Below are 20,789 nucleotides of genomic sequence, written 5' to 3'. Positions count from 1 at the left end.
TCTTCAGCTTCAAGGGAAAACTCCAACTAAATGAAAGCTCTGACTTTCTCTTTCATTTACATTACTTTCTCTTTCATTTACAAATGTACATTAAGCATACATACACATAATAAACATCAACATATACATTTAATGGGTTCACCCATTATCTGCCTATTTGTTATCACGGCGACGAAAGATTTTAGGTGCTGGTAATCTGAAAGCGATTTCAAGTTAACGGGAGTGGTGTAATCTGAATGGGAGGTAATCTGAAATCGCTATACCGGTTTCCCGGTATCCGTGGCGTATATACTCCTGGACGGGATGCCGGTCCGTTGTAGAATTACTCATTTTTGCCAGCTGAATGGACTGGAGCAACATGAAATGAAGTACATCTTCTATAATTTCTGATCTTGTACCTGTGTAAAAATTTATAGAGGCGGCAAGTCGGCAGAATCGGACAAAATGCCTTGCGGTATTTATTCCTCCTCTTTATGTTTTGAGTTCAAATTCCATTGTCGTCGACTTTGCCTGCCATCATCTTGAGTCATCCCACCAACATTTTCCTCTACCCCTCGAAAGCAGAGAATCAATGTGCTTACAATGTTATAATTACATATCACAGCTTTCTAACATTTGAAAATATTTATTTCAATCCTTTCGGTTTACGCTTTGTGGTGCAAAACATATTTACTATAACTGCTATTGTGACTATTGCAATGATTTCCTGCACAAGTACGCTAATTCAAACTTGGTTGTTAAATCAACCTCAGTGTTTGATTTAGCTGATACTTTATTTCATCAACACCTGAAGGGTAGAACGCAACGTTGATCACGATTGGATTTGAACTCATAACGTGAAGTTGCTGCTATAAATACAGCATGGCAGGTCTCTACCTCGCTTTTGGAGGAGGGGTAAAGTCGATTACATCGACAGCAATGCTCAACTGGTACTTATTTCATCGACCCCGAAAGGCAAAGTCGACCTCGGTAGAATTTGAATTCAGAACGTAAAGACAGACGAAATGCCGCTAAGCAATTTTGTCCAATGTGCTTAAGATTCTGCCTACTCGCCGCCCTAGAACCATAGCTCAATTACATTTTCATAAAAATCATGACCAGCTCCGGTATGTAGCAATTAAGAACAGCAGACGTTAAAGAAAAGTTATGTAAATTCCCGCCAAATTGTATTTCGAAAGTTCTAGACTCGAGGTTTTAAAAAGTTGTATTGAACCTTGAAACAAAGCTATCATATGATAGCCCTAATTTCTTTTATTGAGCACATGGCTCTCAAAAAGAGGGGACAAACCATATGATAGCCCTGTCGTCCTGTTTCACTAGATGTGCTTTCATTTTGTACAATTTTCGGGAAAGGTAATTAACCTGGTGTTATAATGCCGACTTACATATCTATCCAGTGGAGGCGCAATGACCCAGTGATTAGGGCAGCGGACTCGTGGTCTTAGGATCGCAGTTTCGATTCCCAGACCGGGCATTGTGAGTGTTTATTGAGTGAAAGCACCTAAAGCTCCAGAAAGCTCCGGCAGGGGGGAGGTGAACCCTGCTGTACTCTTTCACCACAACTTTCTCTCACTCTTTCTTCCTGTTTCTGTTGTACCTGTATTTCAAAGGGTCAGCCTTGTCACACTCTGTGTCACGCTGAATCTCCTCGAGAACTACGTTAAGGGTACACGTGTCTGTGGAGTGCTCAGCCACTTGCACGTTAATTTTACGAGCAGGCTGTTCCGTTGATCGGATCAACTGGAACCCTCGTCGTCGTAACCGACGGAGTGCCAACACATATCTTGCTATCTATCTATCTATGCAAATATCTTTCTATAAAATTATCTGCTTGTATTCTATTTATGATAATCATGCACAAATGTCACATAACAGTATTAACTTCCATCTCAAGTATTGTAAAGCTTTTGAAGTAGCACACACATCCCAGCAAATGTTTTCCAATATAATATTGATTCAATTGCACATGTGTAAAATATAAACTATTTGAAATAATAAATACGGAAACAACATTTATTTATGGTTGGGTCGTTCATGACTAAGAAAGGTATCCTCTTATCTTGTAACTAATAAACAATCACCACCCCGACAACAGTAATTTTGTCGACCGTCTGACGATTCTGCCAAACCACCGACGTTAATGTTGCAACTATTATAATCGTAAGTTCGAAGGCAGGGGTAGTAGTACTGATAGCCTACTGGACGTAATGTTTTGCTATATTTAAATATACCATTTTACTTTTGAGTTTAAATTCTACTGTTGAAATAACAGTCATATCCCAAGTACATTCACTCAACTATATCTCTCCAATATCTTTTCAGATTTTGTGCGAATATGAGACATCGTTGCAAGGCAGCGAGCTGGCAGAATCGTTAAGCACGCCGGGCAAAATGCATAGCGGTATTTCGTCCGTTTTCACATTCTGAGTTCAAATTCCGCTGAGATCAACTTTGCCTTTCATCCTTTTGGAGTCGATAAAATGGGTGCTAGTTAAATACTGAGGTTGATGTAACCGACTTACTCCTTCCTTGAAATTGCTGGCCCTGTGCTAAAATTTGAAGCCAATATTAGAAATCGTAGTTATAATAAGAGCAGTGTCGTGATAGATATAGTTGAACATTATGCTATATAGACAAACGAATGACTAGGAGACGTTTGCTGCATTGAAAAAAAAAAAAAAACAGCATAATTCAATTCATTTAAATTATATACGTAGCAAGAAGGAAAATATCTTTAGAGTGTTGGTAAATTTTGTCATTAATTACATATAACCTGATTTATAATCAAACTCCGTAACAATACATCACTTTTTGTATACTACGGTAATTTTCCAGTGAAGGGTGAACTTAAAAGAAAAGAAAAAAAAAAACTCCCTGAATTATACTATGCTTCACTAGGAAATGGCCTTGAAATACGTAAAAACAAAGTTGTAAGAAACATTTTTCGATATAAAAATGAATTCGAAATATTTCAAAAGATCTTTTTGTTTTTACTTCAGACATAGTGAAAGCGGTTTCTCTCATTTAATTTCGTGTTTTTGTTGCATTTTATGTATGTTTACTTATAGTGTATACGCGTATGTGTGTGTGTAAAGCCATCTTAGTAGTATTATAAGATCTCTGAGCAAATCAACGCTTATGTGGATTAGAATTGAGCCCATGGACCCAGTGTGCTCATGCCTTCAGACGTCTGGGTGTTTATTTATATTTTGAGTCATATATATTCGATATACACACAGAATAAAACCAAAACAACACACAAAGTCTAAAGTTTCAGAGAATTGATTACAAAAAAAAAAAGTCGTAGAAAACTGTTTTCAGTGACGAAATTGACTAACGAGCGTATACTAATATAGATGCGCCCATTTACACGCACCTACATGTGTGTGAGTGGAGTGAAGTGGCAAATGTAGTTCTGAACTGGAGTGTCGAAATCAGCTGTTCACTTCTGCATTACAACGACTACTGACAGTAGTGCACACAGCCACAAACAATAGTACAATGTTTACAAGAGAGTTACCTCCCCTGTTTTCCAGGCTAATCTCTTTCATGGACAGGTTCTTAATTCAATGAGATACGAAGACTCACTAACTGCTTGCTGTCTCGAACAATAGTTGGACTACTCTGCTGGTTGTTTCATCATGCCAGGATGCTGCACTGCACAAGTAAGAATATGTATACATACATATATATATATATATATATATACACACACACACACACACACACGCACATGCCTATATATATATATGTGTGTGTATATAATTTATTTTGCCTTTCACGTAGAATATTTTACAGTTTGTTGTTACCGTACGTTGTTTCTTGAATGGATGGGGCTTATAGTATGATAGTTATAACCACCTCAGTTCATATTTCTCTGCAATGCAGTAACTTAAAGAATTGTCACATGTTCGCTTGAAACTTAGGGATAAAAAAATCATGCACATTAAGAGAAAGAAACGGTAAAAGAAAAAAGGGCATCGTAAAACTCTCGAAGTTACTTGTCACAGTTTTCTTCCTCCCGCCAAAGTTATATGCTAACTGATGATGGAGATGATATTGCAGTTAGCCTTATTATATGAAATGATTTTGTACTGGTGGTGGCGGCGTCGCCGGGCCACGAAAGCTGGGTTGGCTTTTTAAACATCCTTTGTTTAATCTTAGCCTTATTTTGGTGTCCACAACATTGTTGCAACCACCAAGCTAATAGATAGATAGATTGGTAGGTAGATAGATAGATAGATAGATAGATATGAGGAGAGAAAAGATCGTTCAAATAAAACATGTTTATCCAGATTCTTCGGAACTTTCAGATATGTAAATACGCAAACATGAACACTCACATAACTTTTCCTAGATCTAAGTAAACACACACAAATCTTTAGCTATATACTAACAAACACACACATGCACTCGATTTCCAACTCAAAACTACGTATACAGTTAAACATAAATACGTACGCATTCAAATTTTCGCATGCATGTATGTACATAAATTGATACAAGCACATGCACGCTCTTTCATGTACATAATTATAAATACGCACATCCAAACTCACATAAATTTACTTATAACTATACGTATTTAAACATGCATGCACACACACACACACACACAAATATGTGTATGATAGACATTCATCGACTCACTTACGCACCAACAAAGTTGCAACACGCACTGAGATTTTTTAATTCACTGATAAACACAGACATACTTAATACACTAACACACAAATTGAAACGGTGAAAACTACCTAACGACACTCATATTTACGATTCTTCTTAGTATGAAGAAATCTATCTAAAAGTTTACCTTGAAACAAATTACAAGTATATTCTTAAGCAAGTACCTACCTCTATGTAAATGTGTGTGTATGTGTGAAAGAGAGAGAAAGAGAGTGCGTGAGATGATACAGTGGCGACAAAACAACTATTGTCTATAATAAGGAAAACACTAGGACCCGAGGGTATTAGTGATGGTTTGTGCCGTAATTATCGAGTATAAACAGTTGGAAAGTAAGAATAAATAAATGAATTAGTTTGCCTCGAGTAAGGTCTAAGTCAGACGGGTTTCTGACCGAAACATTAGACTTTACGTCTTTCTCACAATCCAATTTATTCTACTTTTCAAACTGTTTATTTTCATTGTCTCTCTCATTGTATATATACTCTAATTACAAAACTCAGATCGATACAAAGATACAGTCTTCCATGTCAACCTTCAGCCTCATCACTTTACGAAACAACACACATTTTCATTACATTACACCAACTCAGCAAAGTGGGATGTTATATGCAGTCGTTTCGACCTACTAGAAGTAGTAGACAAATCTCCCACACATCACACTACCGTTTTAGGAAAGGACTTTGGATAATGTAATCAGAAGTGCATTATACCTCGGTAAAAGACAGAATTTTGCGACAATTGGAATGTTTTTGATCGAGTCTGTTCGCCCAGGGCTGACGACACTACCGCAATAATTTTTAATTTTGCTTGGTTTATTCCTCACTGTTTATGTATTTTTATTAATAACTGTTGTTTAACCCCGGGCCCACCCTGATTGTGCAGACCTATGATTAAAAGCTTTCCAGCCGTAACTATCCTATGTTTACTTCAGATGTAGTGTAGCTTAGACATGCTGTCTGTTGTATTCTAACTTTTTAAGAGAGTAGGATATAGTTTGAGGGGAATTTTTACTGCTATTTGTATCAGATAGTGTAACTACGCAACCGTTGGTACCTCTCGTTGTTATGTAACTCTAGACCAACTCTGATCGAGCGAACCTATGATTATAGGTTACAGTTATGACCATCCCGTTCCCCACCCCATGATGCTATGCGTCCAGGACTACATTATCTACTGTATCTTCCTTTTTTTTAATACAGCAGAGTTTGCTTTAAGGGAGATGTGATCGCGATTTCTAACAAGTCGAGTCACCAAGTAGAGGTTCATTTTTTATTTGATGTTAAAGAAGTAATACAACGTCATCCCACCCGACATCTGTCTGTCTCAATTCTGTAAAATGATTTGCTCTAACTACTGTATTACAAAACGCATATTGAATGTGTCCTTATGATATTAAAGGGCAATTGCAGTGAGGCTTGGCTGCTATTTCTAGTAGGCAATGCGACTATGTAGAGGCTTTTCTTTTAGTTCAAGTATGTTATTTGATGTTGAAGAAGTGGCATGAACTCTTCGACTTCCTTTTGCTTCACCATCTCCTTTCACTCAGCCTTTTCTTTGCCGTCTAATTAAAATTGACTGGGGGTAACGAGCGAGAAGTGCTGCGTTTGCTTCTTTGTTTATATACACTTATTCAGAGTTGAGTAAATTTTATTCACCACCTCACTCTCTGCTGTCTTTCTTCTGCATCTGTTTTCCATTTTATTTTTCTTTCTTCTTTAACTCCTACTCCTCTTCTCCAATTACTGTCTCGTATCTTTTAACATATATACGACATATACATTTTGAAAAATTATGGCTCGTTAAAATTTAAATTTCTATAATGATTGTCATTTCTAACATATAAGCTCGTAGTAATATTTTTCTCACTCTAAAAGATCGACTATATAAGTTTTACATGATCAAAATAAGGTAGTTAGAATTTGAATATTAAAGTTACAGTAGAATATCTATTTTTATTATGTTAAAATTGTTTCCAAGTTATGTTCATAAAGCCAGTGCTTAATCCCTAATCTTGTAGCAATAAAAGTGTGTGTAATAAATCGTCTCCGTCTTTTCATCCTTTACTCAAGATACTAGTTTATCGCACTTGACCCGAAATCCGTCCAACTGTAAAAAATAAGAATAAAAAAAAATGGAGAAAAAAGCTCAAACTGAAAGAAGGAATGGTTGGAAGCGATATGGACTTCAAAAACTGCAGTGCTGGCATCTGAGTAGAAGGTACTATTTAGTCCTCACATAGACGGCTTAGTGTAGGGTTGTATGATAAAATATATGCTGTTCAAGTTGTAACATTGGTTGGCAACACGAAGGGCATCCATGCAGTGCAGGCAATCTATCTAGGAAAGCAGAAACTGTACATAAAAAGTGATTCAGAATCAAGAGCTTTCCTGAGTCATAACATGGACAATCTCTCAAGTGCAGGAGGTATTGGTACAATAGAATTGCTTAGTCAAAGATGTATCCTGGTTGGTAGTAGAAAGGGCATCCGGCCATAAACAAACCTTTCCAAAATTAAATTTAAGATAAGAAAAATGAAAAAAGACCAATCTTTGCTACTTTGTTACACAGTAACAAAAATTGGAAGTATAGTATTTTGTTCTTGTATGCCACATGTTAAAGAAACATGAAAGATGATAAGACCTTATCGGCAAGAAACTAAATAAATAGATAAAATGGTGAAAGTGATAATGACTCCTAGGTCATCTAATACCTTACAATTTCTCCAACACTTAGTAAAAACGTTAAAAAAAAATAATAAAAAACCTGAAACAATACTACAGAATTAAGTGTTCTGTTTCATAGATGACACACAAATGCTTGCCATAGTTATAAATTCATGTAACTTTAGCTTATAGATTAGTTATATTTTATCAGTTATCTTTACTGTTTCATTTCTACCAGAGATTTTTTTGAAGAATGAACATATATTATCCATAATGTTCTCTTATCTTATTTATGCCCTCGCATATCTACCATTCCCCACCTACCAGACACTCCAATTTCTGTCACCATCATTTGCTAGTCATCACTACCCCATCTCTAAACATCTCCCTTCACACTCTTTGGGAACTTCCTACCATACCACTTATACTCCTCCCACTGCTATCTGTGGATAGCCCCCCCCCCCTTCTCAGTGCACCTCCAACACCATCTATTTCTTTCACTCTGAATGTCTCTTTGTCATTCTCTCTTACTCTATCTCCTCTTCCTTTCCTCTCCTTTCCTACTGAAGTAGCCAAGTATCTCCTCTCTATAGTATGACACTTATTTCTAGCTTTCTATTACACTCTAACTTCTCGCCTGGCACAGTCATTTCCCTCTGTTCCCCTCTCTCTCCCAGCTGAGAGGACTTCATCTCACAAGTTATTTGATGGCCCGACTGGTACTGGTTCCACAAAAAAGCACACAGTACACTGAATAAAGTGGTTGGCATTAGAAAGGGCATCCAGCATAGAAATCATGGCAAAGCAGACAGTGGAGCTCTCCGGCTTCTCAACTCTTGTCAACCTGTCCAACCCATGCTAGCATGGAGGACATACATTAAATGATGATAATGATGGTGATGATATTTTTTAGTGGTTCTTGCCACTGGACTTTGGCCATACTGGGATATTCCATTCAAGAGTTGATTATATCAGCCTTGATACTTGTAGACTGACAGTTTTTTTGCTTTTTTTTCCTAGGATGAATGAAAGGTAAAAGTTGATTTAATTGAACTTTAGAAAACCAAGAAAAGCATGATGATCGCAGCTTTTCATTTTTCCTTCTTTGTAACTGCAATGCTTAAAAAAGAATAATAGGCATAGGTGTAGCCATGTGGTTGAGAAACTTGCTTCTCAACCATGTTGTCTTGGGTTTAGTTTCACTGTACGGAACCTTGGGCAAGTATCTTCTGTAGTTCTAGACTGAGTGGATTTGGTGAGTAGAAACAGAAAAAAAGCCCATTGTGCATGTGTGTGTGTGTGTATGAGCATATATGCAGGGTTGGGCAAAAATCACCTGACATTAAATAAAAACATTTAATTCCAAGATTTATGTTTAACAACTGAATAAATTTAATAAAAGCATCTAAATATGAAACATCATGAAAATTGTTCAAACTGAAGTCCTTTTTGAGCAGCACATTTTCCATTCAAGTCAATACAGAATTACTGATAGTATTTATGAAATTTTGATTTACTGTCAGGTGACTTCTGGCCAAACCTGTATATATATATATATATATATATATATATATATATATATATATATATATATATATATTTACCAGTGAGAATGAGCACTCAACACCACATTGGTGAAAAATATTCTTTATTTGTGGGTTAACAAGGCAACCAATGGTCTCTTGTGAAGAGATTTTGACAATTGTTCAAGTGTATCACAGAAATGTTGGTAATCATCTCCAGAGACAAGTACCAACATTTCCATGTGGTTACTTTGGTAACCCACAAATATGCATGTATGTGTGTATGTGTGTGTGTGTGTGCCCTTGTTTTGACATCATGTGATGGTTGCAAATGAGCATCATTGTCAAATAAGCAAGGTGGTTCATTTCTGATCTTCTATGAAAAACATATGAGAAAATATAACTTTGCAGAAAGTGTATCTAGCTATAAAGAATCTGTCTCAACAAACTTCAATGCAGGTATAGAACATTGGATGTTAAATGATGATGGTGATGGCCATGAATGGTAATTATGATGATTGTGAATTCTGGTGAGGTCCTAAGATAAATACCAATTAAATTTTAGGGGCAATATCATTGATTGTAACCTTCGCTCCTCTTAAGTTTGTGCCCCTGCAACCATATTAAAAAGTATAGAATTCATCATCATCATTGTTTAACGTTTGTTTTCCATGCTAGCCATCATTATTATTGAAGGTGGTGTTGAACCAAATACCCTGGAGAATTTGCTGCAGCTCTTTGTTTTCAGTGTTCAAATCTTGTTAAGATTTACTTTGCCTTTCATTCTTTTGGGGTCAATAAAATAAGTACCAGTCAAGCACTGTGACCAATGTAATTGACTAACACTCTCCCCTAAATTTCAGGTCTTGTGTCTAGCTGGCAGAACTATTACCATGATGGGTAAAATGCCTGGTGGCATTTCTTCTGGTTTTACATTCTGAGTTCAAATTCTGTTGAGGTTGACTTTGCCTTCCATCCTTCCAGGGTTGATAAAATAAGTACCGGTTGAGTACTGTGTTTGATGTAATCAACTAGTCCTTTACCCTCAAAATTTCAAGCCTTGTGCCTGTAGTAAAAAGAATTATCATTATTATTATTATTATTATTATTATTATTATCATTATTATTAGGACAGTGGAGTGGTAGGCATGGCTGGCAGAGCATCAGAACAAATGCCTATCAGTATTTAGTTTTGCCCCCTACCCTTGCCTGTTACATTGAAATCCCACAGGATCCAACTTTGCTTTTAATTCTTCAGGCATAAATACTAGTTACTATTCAATTAAAATCCTTTGGCTTTGTACTAATGTGAAAAGGCATTGACATTATTACTAAAAACAGAGGAACAAAATGTCACGCTGTAAAAAGTTATATCCTGAGTTCAAATCCCGCTGAGGATGACTTTGTATCACATCCTTGTAGGATTGACCAAATGACCAGACATTTAATTTTATTCATTTAATCAATTGTACCCCAACCCCTTAAATTTGTGACCGTATTATCATCAGGAATGGCAGAATTGCTAGACTGGTGAATGAAGTTCCTTGCAATATTTATTCATATCTTATGCTGAGAGTTCAGATCCTTCAAGTAAACATTAACCTGCAGATTAGACCCAATGTTGATTTAGAAATGTAGAGAGTGTGTTCATTTTGCCAAGTGGGGGTAGGTCCCAGAGAAATAACATCGATACAATTGTTTCCTGGTTTTGAAAATTTCTAATGTTGACATCTTTACTTTTATCCTTTACTTGTTTCAGTGATTAAACCAGGGCCATGCTGGGGCATCGCCTTGAAGAATTTTTAGTCAAATGAATCAATCCTAATTCATATTTTTTTTTAAGCCTGATACTTATTTTATTGGTCTCTTTTGCTGAACTGCTAAGTGATGGGGATGTAAACATACCAGCACCACTTGTCAAGCAGTAGTGAGAAACAAACACAAAGACACACACACATACAACAGGATTCTTTCAGTTTCTGTCTACCAAATCCATTCACATGGCTTTGGTCGGATTGAGGCTATAGTAAAAGACACTTGCCCAAGGTGCTATGCAGTGAAACTGAATCTAGAACCATGTGGCTGGGAAGCATACTTTTTACCACACAGCCATGCCTGTGCCATATTGTAATTTGTAGTTTCTAAGTTCTAATCTGGCCACAGCTGGTTTTGTCTTTTATCCTTCTGAAGTATTAATAAAGTATGTATCAGCAATATACTTGACTCAGCTAATTTGTTTATCCACTTCCCTTATAATCTATACTCTGAGCATATAAAGATTCTTTATACTCTTTCCTTATAAACTATGTCTATACTCTACCCTTATTTCTATTACATATTGTATAGAGATACATCAACAGCTTGTATAACAATGTGTACAAACATAATGAAAATGTATTGTGTCTAAATTAAAGAAACAGAAGGAAAAGGACAGCTTAAAAAACAATTAACAAGTAGTGGCATGGTGAATTGATGCAATTTCCATAAGAAGATTACCACCACCACCCCACACCCAGACACACTGTACGTACAGTTGTAAATTCCAGCAGAAAGAATATTAGTAGGTCATTCCATTCAAAACCCAATACAAATCCAGCAGCCCTGATATTATTATTTACTCTTTACTCTTTTACTTGTTTCAGTCATTTGACTGCGGCCATGCAGGAGCACCGCCTTTAGTTGAGCAAATCGACCCCAGGACTTATTCTTTGGAAGCCTAGTACTTATTCTATCGGTCCCCTTTGCCGAACTGCTAAGTTACGGAGACGTAAACACCCCACCATTGGTTGTCAAGCGATGCTGGGGGGACAAACACAGACACCCAAATATATACACACACACACACACACATATATATATATATATATATATATATATATATATATATATATACACATACATATATACGACGGGCTTCTTTCAGTTTCCGTCTAGCAAATCCACTCAAAAGGCTTTGGTCGGCCCGAGGCTATAGTAGAAGACACTTGCCCAAGGTGCCACACAGTGGGAATGAACCTGGAACCATGTGGTTGGTAAGCAAGCTACTTACCACACAGCCACTCCTGCACCTATTTGGGACAGAAACCAGAAATAATTTAACTGTTGTAGAGGTCATCTATGAAGACAAGAGAATGTAAACTCTGTATCTAAAATCAATGCAAAAGCAAACTGTGGACAACCGTTCCAAAATCTATAACATCTCTATAAATTACATTTGTATCCATAATTAATGCCTCAGTTTGATATGTTACTAAATGTTTAAGAAGTAATCTTGCAAAATTGGCAGACTTCAAGCAAAGAAGGAGACCATCTAATAAACATTCTGCAATTAGTGTAGATGTGGCTGTGTATTCCCAAGCACATGGTTTCAGGTTCAGTTCTACTACATGGCTCCTTGGCTAAGTGTTTTTTTGTATATTCCAAGGCCTGCCAAAGCCTTGTAAGTGGATTTGTTTGAAGACAACTCAAAGAAACCCATCGTATGTGTGCACATGCACACACACACACACATATGTGTCTGCTTGCATGTGTGTATGTGTGTGTGTTACTGTCTCCTGACTTTTCACACTGCTTAGTAGTTTTAAATGGATGTTACATCATGCAGGCTTATTTAGAAAACAGCTTCTTTATTGAAGTAATATAAAGAGTTTTTAAAAAATGTAATGTATCATCATCATTATCATCATCGTTTAACATCCGCTTTCCATGCTGGCATGGGTTGGACGATTTGACTGAGGACTGGCAAACCAGATGGCTGCACCAGGCTCCAATCTGATCTGGCAGAGTTTCTACAGCGGGATGCCCTTCCTAACGCCAACCACTCTGAGAGTGTAGTGGGTGCTTTTATGTGCCACCGGCACGAGGGCCAGTCGGGCAGTACTGGCAACGGCCACGCTCAAATGGTGTTTTTTTTACATGTCACCTGCACAGGAGTCAGTCCCGCGGTACTGGCAACGACCTTGCTCAAATGTTTTGTTCACATGCCACCGGCACAAGTGCCAGTAAGGTGATGTTGGTAATGATCACACTCAAATGGTGCTTTTTACGTGCCACCAGCATGGAAGCTAGACAGCTGCTCTGGCAGTAATCCTGCTCAGATGGTGCTGTTAGCGCTCCGCTGGCACAGGTGCCAGTCATCAAATTTGGTTCAATTTCTATTTCACTTGCCCCAACAGGTCTTCGCAAGTAGAGTTTAGTGTCCAATGAAGGAAGGTTGGCATGGGTGCCAGTCGTCGAATTTGGTTCAATTTCGATTTCACTTGCCTCAACAGGTCTTCACAAGCAGGGTTTTCTATCCAAAGAAGGAAAGGTACGCATAAGTGGGCTGTCTACACCCCTCGTAAAGCCCATGGGTTATGGTCTCACTTGTCTTGCCAGGTCTTCTCACGCACAGCATATTTCTATATATACAAAGGAGTGCTGAAAAGTTCCTGGCTTTAAGGGTATCGTTAAAGGCTCAACCTTCCTAGTTCTTTTACAGGACTTTTTAAACCCTTATCTCTGTAGAACTATTTCTTATCAGATATCTTTCAAGGAATTTTTTTTTTTTTTTTGTATACAGCTTCCAATTTTTGGTTTCAACTTTTATGAAAATTCCTTTAATATTTGGGAATTTTGTTTAGTTAGATTCTTGTCTGTTTTTTTTTTTCAGACTGTATAAAGGGACTATGTCATACAATATGTACTTTTATTCATACTTCAGGGAGATTTAGCTGCTATTTTTAGTAAGTCAAGTGACTATCTAAGTACTTTATCTTCTTGGATTGTGATATTTTTAAAATTTTGCTTTAATTCTATCATCTTTATAGCAGAAAAACAACATCTTTAACCAACTTATTTCTCAAAATTTTAAGAAACAACACAGTGTGTGAATCTGAGAGGGGAATATGTTGCATAAAATCATAATTGACTGTTCCTCCTGTATTTTCTTTTACCCAAAGCCAGGAATTTTTCAGCACCCCATTGGATATATAACCCCGCTATAAATAGAAGAGGGTTGTGTTTAGTTTCAAACTGCTCTAGGGAAGAAACTATTTTTTAATCTGGATTCATAAATATTTATAGGCATTTATAGGCTCTTAAAAGACCTTCCCAAATTGTAATTTGAGCAGACTAATGTTTAGATGGTTGGTTTCTGTAAACTAAATCAACTGTGTGAATAGGTATGAAACACCAGTAATGTCCTGAATGATGACCAGTTTACTGCAAGTTTTTTAGCCCCAATATAAACAAGATACCTGTACATTTGAAACAGGATGTTTGCTAGCAATAAATTTTAATGAAGAACTTGGAAAAAAAGATTTGTTTTTAACATTCTCAGTAAACACAGTGTTAGTTTCAAGCCTTTCTTTGAAAAACCATTGCTACTGAGTACATGTTAAGATCCTCTGTGATTTGGTTTACAAGAATTTTGAAACTTCAGACTATTTCCATCTCATACATAATCTTTTAAAAGAAGGAAATATGCACAGCACCTTAACTAATTGTGGTCGACAATAAAATTGGTTTTCCTGTTGAGTCATTATTAGTTTATTACATAAGCAATATAATTTTACTCCATCTATCTATCAGGTTCTGTCCGAATTTTGAATAAAGAAAACAAGTGATCAAATGTTATATTTAATTGAAATTTAATCATCAATGTACTTTCCCTGATTATCTATGACTTCCTTCCATCTATTTACAAGCTTTTTAATCTCATCAATTTAAAACTCTTTTGGTTTTAAAGTGAAGAACTCTGAAATGTCAGTTTCGACCTCCTCCTGGCTTGCAAAAGATATGTCCCCCAAATGATTCTGCAAACTATGAAACAAATGGTAGTCTGAAGGAGCAAGGTCGGGAGACTAAGGTGGATGAGGAATTTTTTTCCAACAAAGCTCTTCGATCTTCTGTGATGTGATCTTTGCAGTGTGGGGTCGCGCATTGTCCTGATGAAACATCACTCCTTTTCAGTTCACTAAAACGGGTGTTTTTGCTTCAAAGCTTGGTTTAAACGCTCTAATTGCTGACAGTAGACTTCAGCATTGATCGTTGCATTAGGTGGTAACAAATCAAAGTGAATTACTCATAAGTCACTTGATCAGGACTGACCTGGGGCTAACCTACAATTTCATTCTCACCTATCTTTCCAGGTTATCAACCAAACAGCGTTGATCTGATTTGATATGACTGTAGCATAATTTTTCAATAGACAGAAAACCTGGTGGTGACTTATACCACTCCAGGTGTGTTTGGACATTGACATCATCTTCATCGTTATCTTCATTTAACGTCCGTTTTCCATGCTGGCATGGGTTGGACGGCTTGACAGGGACTGGCCAGCTGAAGAGCTGCTCGGGCTCTATGTTTTGGCATGGTTTCTACAGCTTGATGCTCTTCTTAACACGAACCACTTTATAGAGTGTACTGAGTAGTTTTATGTGGCACCAGATTGGCTGCTTTTTACGTGACTGAAACAAGTAAAAGTAACTAACGACTGTTCAATTAAGATATCACAATCACTATTATTACTGCTTGCAACAACTACTACTATTAGCCAACGTGGGATCCTCTTCCTGGTCACTCTGACTGCTAGAAATAATAGCCCAAATCTCAAATCGCTTACTGTTTTAAAAAGACCACCTTATCCAATGTTGTCATAGATACCATTCGCGTACCCAAAACGAGATGGTCGTGGCTGAAGTGCCTTTTATCATAGGTTCGCTCGAAACAACAATCACATTTTCTGTTACTGGTATTTCTCTCGTTAGCGATAGCGTGACTACGACCAACCTTACAACTACCACCGTAAGCACGCAATATCAACTACAGGCGCTCAGCCTACTAGAGACAGCAACGAAATCTCTTTCAAATTAAGACCTACCGTCTTAAAGAAGGAAGGAGATATTGGACAATGCAGTCATAGAAACAATATGTCTGAAAAGATGTTGAGATAGTCACGCATGGGAAACTTTTGATCATTGGTCTGCTCGACCAGAGCTGACCTGAGGCTAAACAACAACAAGGTTAATCGATAATGTAGTCCTAGATACACTCTGTTTGAATAAAAGATCATATTGTTTCGGACTAGAACGCATTTTGATAAAAAGTCTAGGCGATTTGGCTGACCTGGGGCTAAATAACATCGTCACTCACACTCTAACCTCCTACTCGAATCTAATATTGTTGCAATTGCTGCCACCGGTAACATTGCTGTCATCATCATCATCATCACTATTGTCATCGTTAATATGAATATTGTATGACCTGTTCAGCTATGCTGCACATATCTTTCTCTCGTTGTCTCCCCACTGACATTCAAAAGTATCGTTAGAAGTTGTTTGGAATTCTAGTATTTTATTTTTACCAACTTGTTTATCGATGTCGGTGTGTTGTATGACATAGAATGATGTAAATGGATTACAGCCAAGCTAGCTTAGCTGCTTTGTTTACATTATAATAACCTTGTATCTGTATCTAGTTATCACTCATAAACTTTAATGTGCTGTTTGCTAACTTACTGTTTCTCCGTGCGCGTGTGTTTGTGAAGAGGTTGTTCGGTGCGTGTATCGCTACATACTCTCATCACACACACACACACACATCTATTTGTTGGGAGGAAACAATGAAAATTAATTTAACTATTCTGTGAAGTCACATCTTCAAATATATATTCATATATGCACTCATTTACATGCAAGCGTGCGCGCACACACACACATATATATATACATACACGCACACACATGTACATATACATACACGTACACACACAGTATATACGTATATACATACACGCACCACCAAAACATTCTTGGCCCTGATGGTTTAAGGATCTGAAAGAAATAATTCATCGAGTTGTAGGTAATACTTGCATAATTGGACATATGCAAAATTCCTTTGCATTCAGGCAAACACAAGCACAAACCTTCTCTTCAGGTACTAAAATCTACCGTGTAAGCTACCCACTCGTTCTTGCTATCAAGTCTACAATTTTTGAGCGTCCACAGTCAATGCAGAAACAATGAAATGTAGATTTAGTGGTGCTGGAAGCAAGATGACAGGGAGTCTCAGCCAGACTGCTCACAGGCAAGGAACAAAAGAAGAAATTCTTTTAGTTAGGCCATAGTGATGACTGCAAAATGGGTAGATAAGGTGATCATGGTAGCCAGAGTGTGTGGTAAGATAGTTAAGCTTAGAATCATCATCATCACTTAACATCCTCTTTCCATGCTGACATGGGTTTGACAGGAGCTGGCTAGGCAGAAGACTGCACCAGTCTTCAGTGTCTGTTCTGGATTGGCTTTTACAGCTGGATGCCCTTCCTAACATCAAACACTCAGTAGAGTGGACTGAATAGTCTTTGCGGAATAGTCTTGGAAAATATGACAGATGAACAGAAGAACTGATTTTACAAAACCTTTTTGCAGGTTACTTCAATAACGAATGACAATGATGTAATCTTCATAACTGGTGACTTCAATGGACATGTTGTGCAGCAGTCTGATGGATTCCATGATGTACACAAAGACTATGGCTCTGGCTCTAGAAATGAAGAGGGGAACAAGACTGATACAAATGACTTCATCATCTATTCCACTAATTCAGGAACCCAGCTAGTCACCTGATCACCTATCAATCTGACAGGTACACAAACGAGATTGACTACATCCTCACCAGAAACGGAAATAGACACATAGTTGTGAATTCATAGTCTTTCCCTGATAAAGAATGTACAAACTAACATAAGTTAGCGATTAGTCACTTCAGACTTAGAGCTAGAAGGGCTCAAAGGTTCAAACCAGTTTGAAAATGGTAGCTTAAAGTGTTATTGAACTGTCAGAAATTTAAGAGAAGTATTAATTGAAGCATTTGATGAAAGGAAAAGGAGATAAAGATGTATAGCATAGAGAACAACTAGAAGTTCCCTAAAAGGCTACCTACTGAGGGTTACATTTCAAATCTGGCTGGTGCAAGGTTCCATTGAGACAGGATGATATGGTGATGAACAGTGAGACAGACAGGCTTGGAAAGGTTGGAAGAATAGAGGCAACAGATAATTATAGCAGATTGCTCAAAGAGAAGTTAGCTGACGAGTATATTTAGCAAGGAGAGAAGCAGAAAGTAAGAGGTTTGCTAATGTTCTAAAGTGTGAGGACCAGAGGCATGAAGTTCTTCAATATTGCAGAAGAAATCTAGACGTGGGAGAGAAGTGTATATAAGTGGATAATGAAACTCTTGCTCTTAATGATTCTGAAGTGAAACAGATAGAGAAGTGCTACTATGAAACATTATTAAATGTGGAGAATGCATGATGTTAAAGAGATCCTTCTGAACATGAACCCAACAGAGGAACCAACCATTCTTGTAGACATTGGCATGATTGACAATGTATTAGGTTGTCAAGAAAGTTCTTGCAGTTTTTAACCTTTAAATTCAGATGCACATATCTCGGCTCCAACAAAACTTTATAAATCGAAATAAACACCATCAGAATCAACACAGATTTGGCAACGCGAAACAAGTTTATTTATGCCAGTAGCGTAAAAATCCTGCGTTCTTCTGGCGATGAAGTCGTTGAAGGCGTTTGGCATCGTCTTGGTTTTTGAAGCATTTCTCACGCAGAAAGTTGTCAAGATGCTTGAAAAAGTGGTAGTCAGTAGGCAAGAAGTCTGGTGAGTATGATAATTCCATTCATATGAAATTTGATCACATGGGTCTGATCAAATTACATGATTGATAAGAGAAATATTATGGAAGACACTAACATCTCTCCTCACAGAATTGAGCTCATTGTCAAAATTCCTCTTTTGCTGTTAGAAAAGGTATCAGAGTAATGTGATGTAACTTTAGAGGAGTGGTATATAAGAAATGCTTGAGAATGTTATTCGTAATCTTGGTTGACTTGCTAAGCATCATCTTGTGTCTTGACTGATATTGGATAACCAGAACAAAGAACATCATTGATTGAACTTGTGCTTTATCACTTGTTAAATAACATCAATTGTTCTCCTGGTTGATTGATCACTTCTTTAGTTGTCACTCAACTGTTATCGTTCAACTTTTACTTGTTTCAGTCTTTGGACTGCAGCCATGCTGGGGCATTGTCTTGAAGGATTCTGTCAAAACAACCAACCACAGTACTTACTTTTTTAAACCTGGCACTTATTCTATCAGTTTTTTTTTGCTAAACTCCTAAGTGATGGGAATGTAAACAAACCAACACATGTCATATACACAAAGACATACACAGATGTGTGTGTGTATATATATATATATATATATATGCATACACACACACACACACACACACACACACATATATATATATATATATATATATATATATATATATATATATATATATATATATATATACATGTACATGTGTATATATATATATATATATATACATGTACATGTGTATATATATATATATATATATACATACATGTATGTATATATACATGCATGTATATATGTATATATACATGCATGTATATATGTATATATACATGCATGTATATATGTATATATACATGCATGTATATATATATATATATACATATACATGTATATATATATGCATATACATGTATATATATATGCATATACATATATATATATATATATATATATATATATATATATATATATATATATACATATATATATACATATATATATACATACATACATATGAGACAAGAAAAGAATAAATTAAATGGTATAATGAATAAATGCTCTAATTGGTCAAAACAACTTTATAACATTCCCATATTATCATAAATCGAATATAAATATATATGTTAAAACATCAGGGCACCCAATGGTAAAACCCAAGAGAATGAAATATACACATATATACGGATAAACGGTGATAAAACCTAAAAGGGTATTATGAGTGAAGTTGAATGAAGAAAAGTATATGGATTAAATTAATGCATAAGAAAAGCAACTAAAAATTTAAGGCAATGAAACTAAAATAATATAAATATAAATATAACTAAAGGTTAAAGTGGTAACCAGAAAAAAGTTCATTCAAATCCATCTCTATGGTCATTTCAAAAGATGCTGCCTCACACATCTCTTGAAATGATCATAGAAATGGATTTTAATGGACTCTCTTCTGGTTCTTTCAATTTCCATCTGCCAAATCCTCTAACAAAGCTTTGTTCAGCCTGGGATTAATAGTAGAAGACACTTGCCTAAAGTGCGAAACAGTTGGACTGAACCTGGAACCATGTGATTCAGAAACAAGCTGCCTACTATACAGCAATGTTGAGCTGAAATTGGATACTGAAATAAATATTTTTGTCACACAAGCTGCACACATTCTGCAATGCTGTAATATAATCGATTTAAATTTCTGGAATGAAAACATGTGCATATAAAGTTCATTGATACAATTCTTTCTTTGTCCCATAATAATTGTTTCATTTAATGTATGATATTTGTACTGAACTAATTATATGTATCTTTTATCTTTTACTTGTTTCACTCATTGGACTGTGGCCATACTAGAGCACAGTTTTGAAGTGTTTAGTTGAACCCAGTTGAACCCAGTACTTACTTTTAAGTCTGGTACTTTGTTTTGTTGGTCTCTTTTTCTGAACTGCTAAGTTATGGGGACATAAAGAAACCAACACTAGATATCAAGTGGTGGTAAAGGGTAAAAGGGTAAAGACCCCTTCGGTTATGAATAACCGTAAGATTGCACCTAGAAAGTTACCTTCTGAGGCACAAGTTCAGGGAAGGTTGTTTATGGAAGACCAACAGTCACCCATGCATACTAGCCTCCCCCCTCCCCCCTCCACACTACCAATGCTATCTAAAGGAAAGGCAAATGTCAATACAGCTTGGCACCAGTAATGTTGCAACTCATTTCTACAACTGAGTGAAATAAAGTGTCTTGCTCAAGAACAAGTGGTGGTAGTG

General features: G+C 36.6%; 1 protein-coding gene across 2 annotated transcripts in view; it reads left to right on the top strand.

The window, feature by feature from the left end:
• The first annotated feature begins 3,457 nt into the window (after positions 1-3,457).
• The window catches only part of LOC106874431 (serine incorporator 5), a 56,023-nt gene continuing 38,691 nt past the window's right edge, over positions 3,458-20,789 (top strand). Inside the window, exon 1 of one of the 2 annotated variants that reach the window (XM_014922162.3) lies at positions 3,458-3,665. In XM_014922162.3, coding sequence (XP_014777648.1) covers positions 3,642-3,665 — 24 coding nt within the window. In that variant the 5' untranslated portion in view covers positions 3,458-3,641. The remainder of the gene's footprint in view (positions 3,666-20,789) is intronic. The other variant, XM_089356483.1, reaches the window with a different exon arrangement.

This window comes from Octopus bimaculoides, chromosome 8 (assembly GCF_046866305.1).
Source record: "Octopus bimaculoides isolate indiv1 chromosome 8, ASM4686630v1, whole genome shotgun sequence".
Lineage (NCBI taxonomy): Eukaryota > Metazoa > Mollusca > Cephalopoda > Octopoda > Octopodidae > Octopus > Octopus bimaculoides.
The sequence above is the reverse complement of the archived record's forward strand: the minus strand, read 5'-3'. Positions and strand labels throughout refer to the sequence as shown.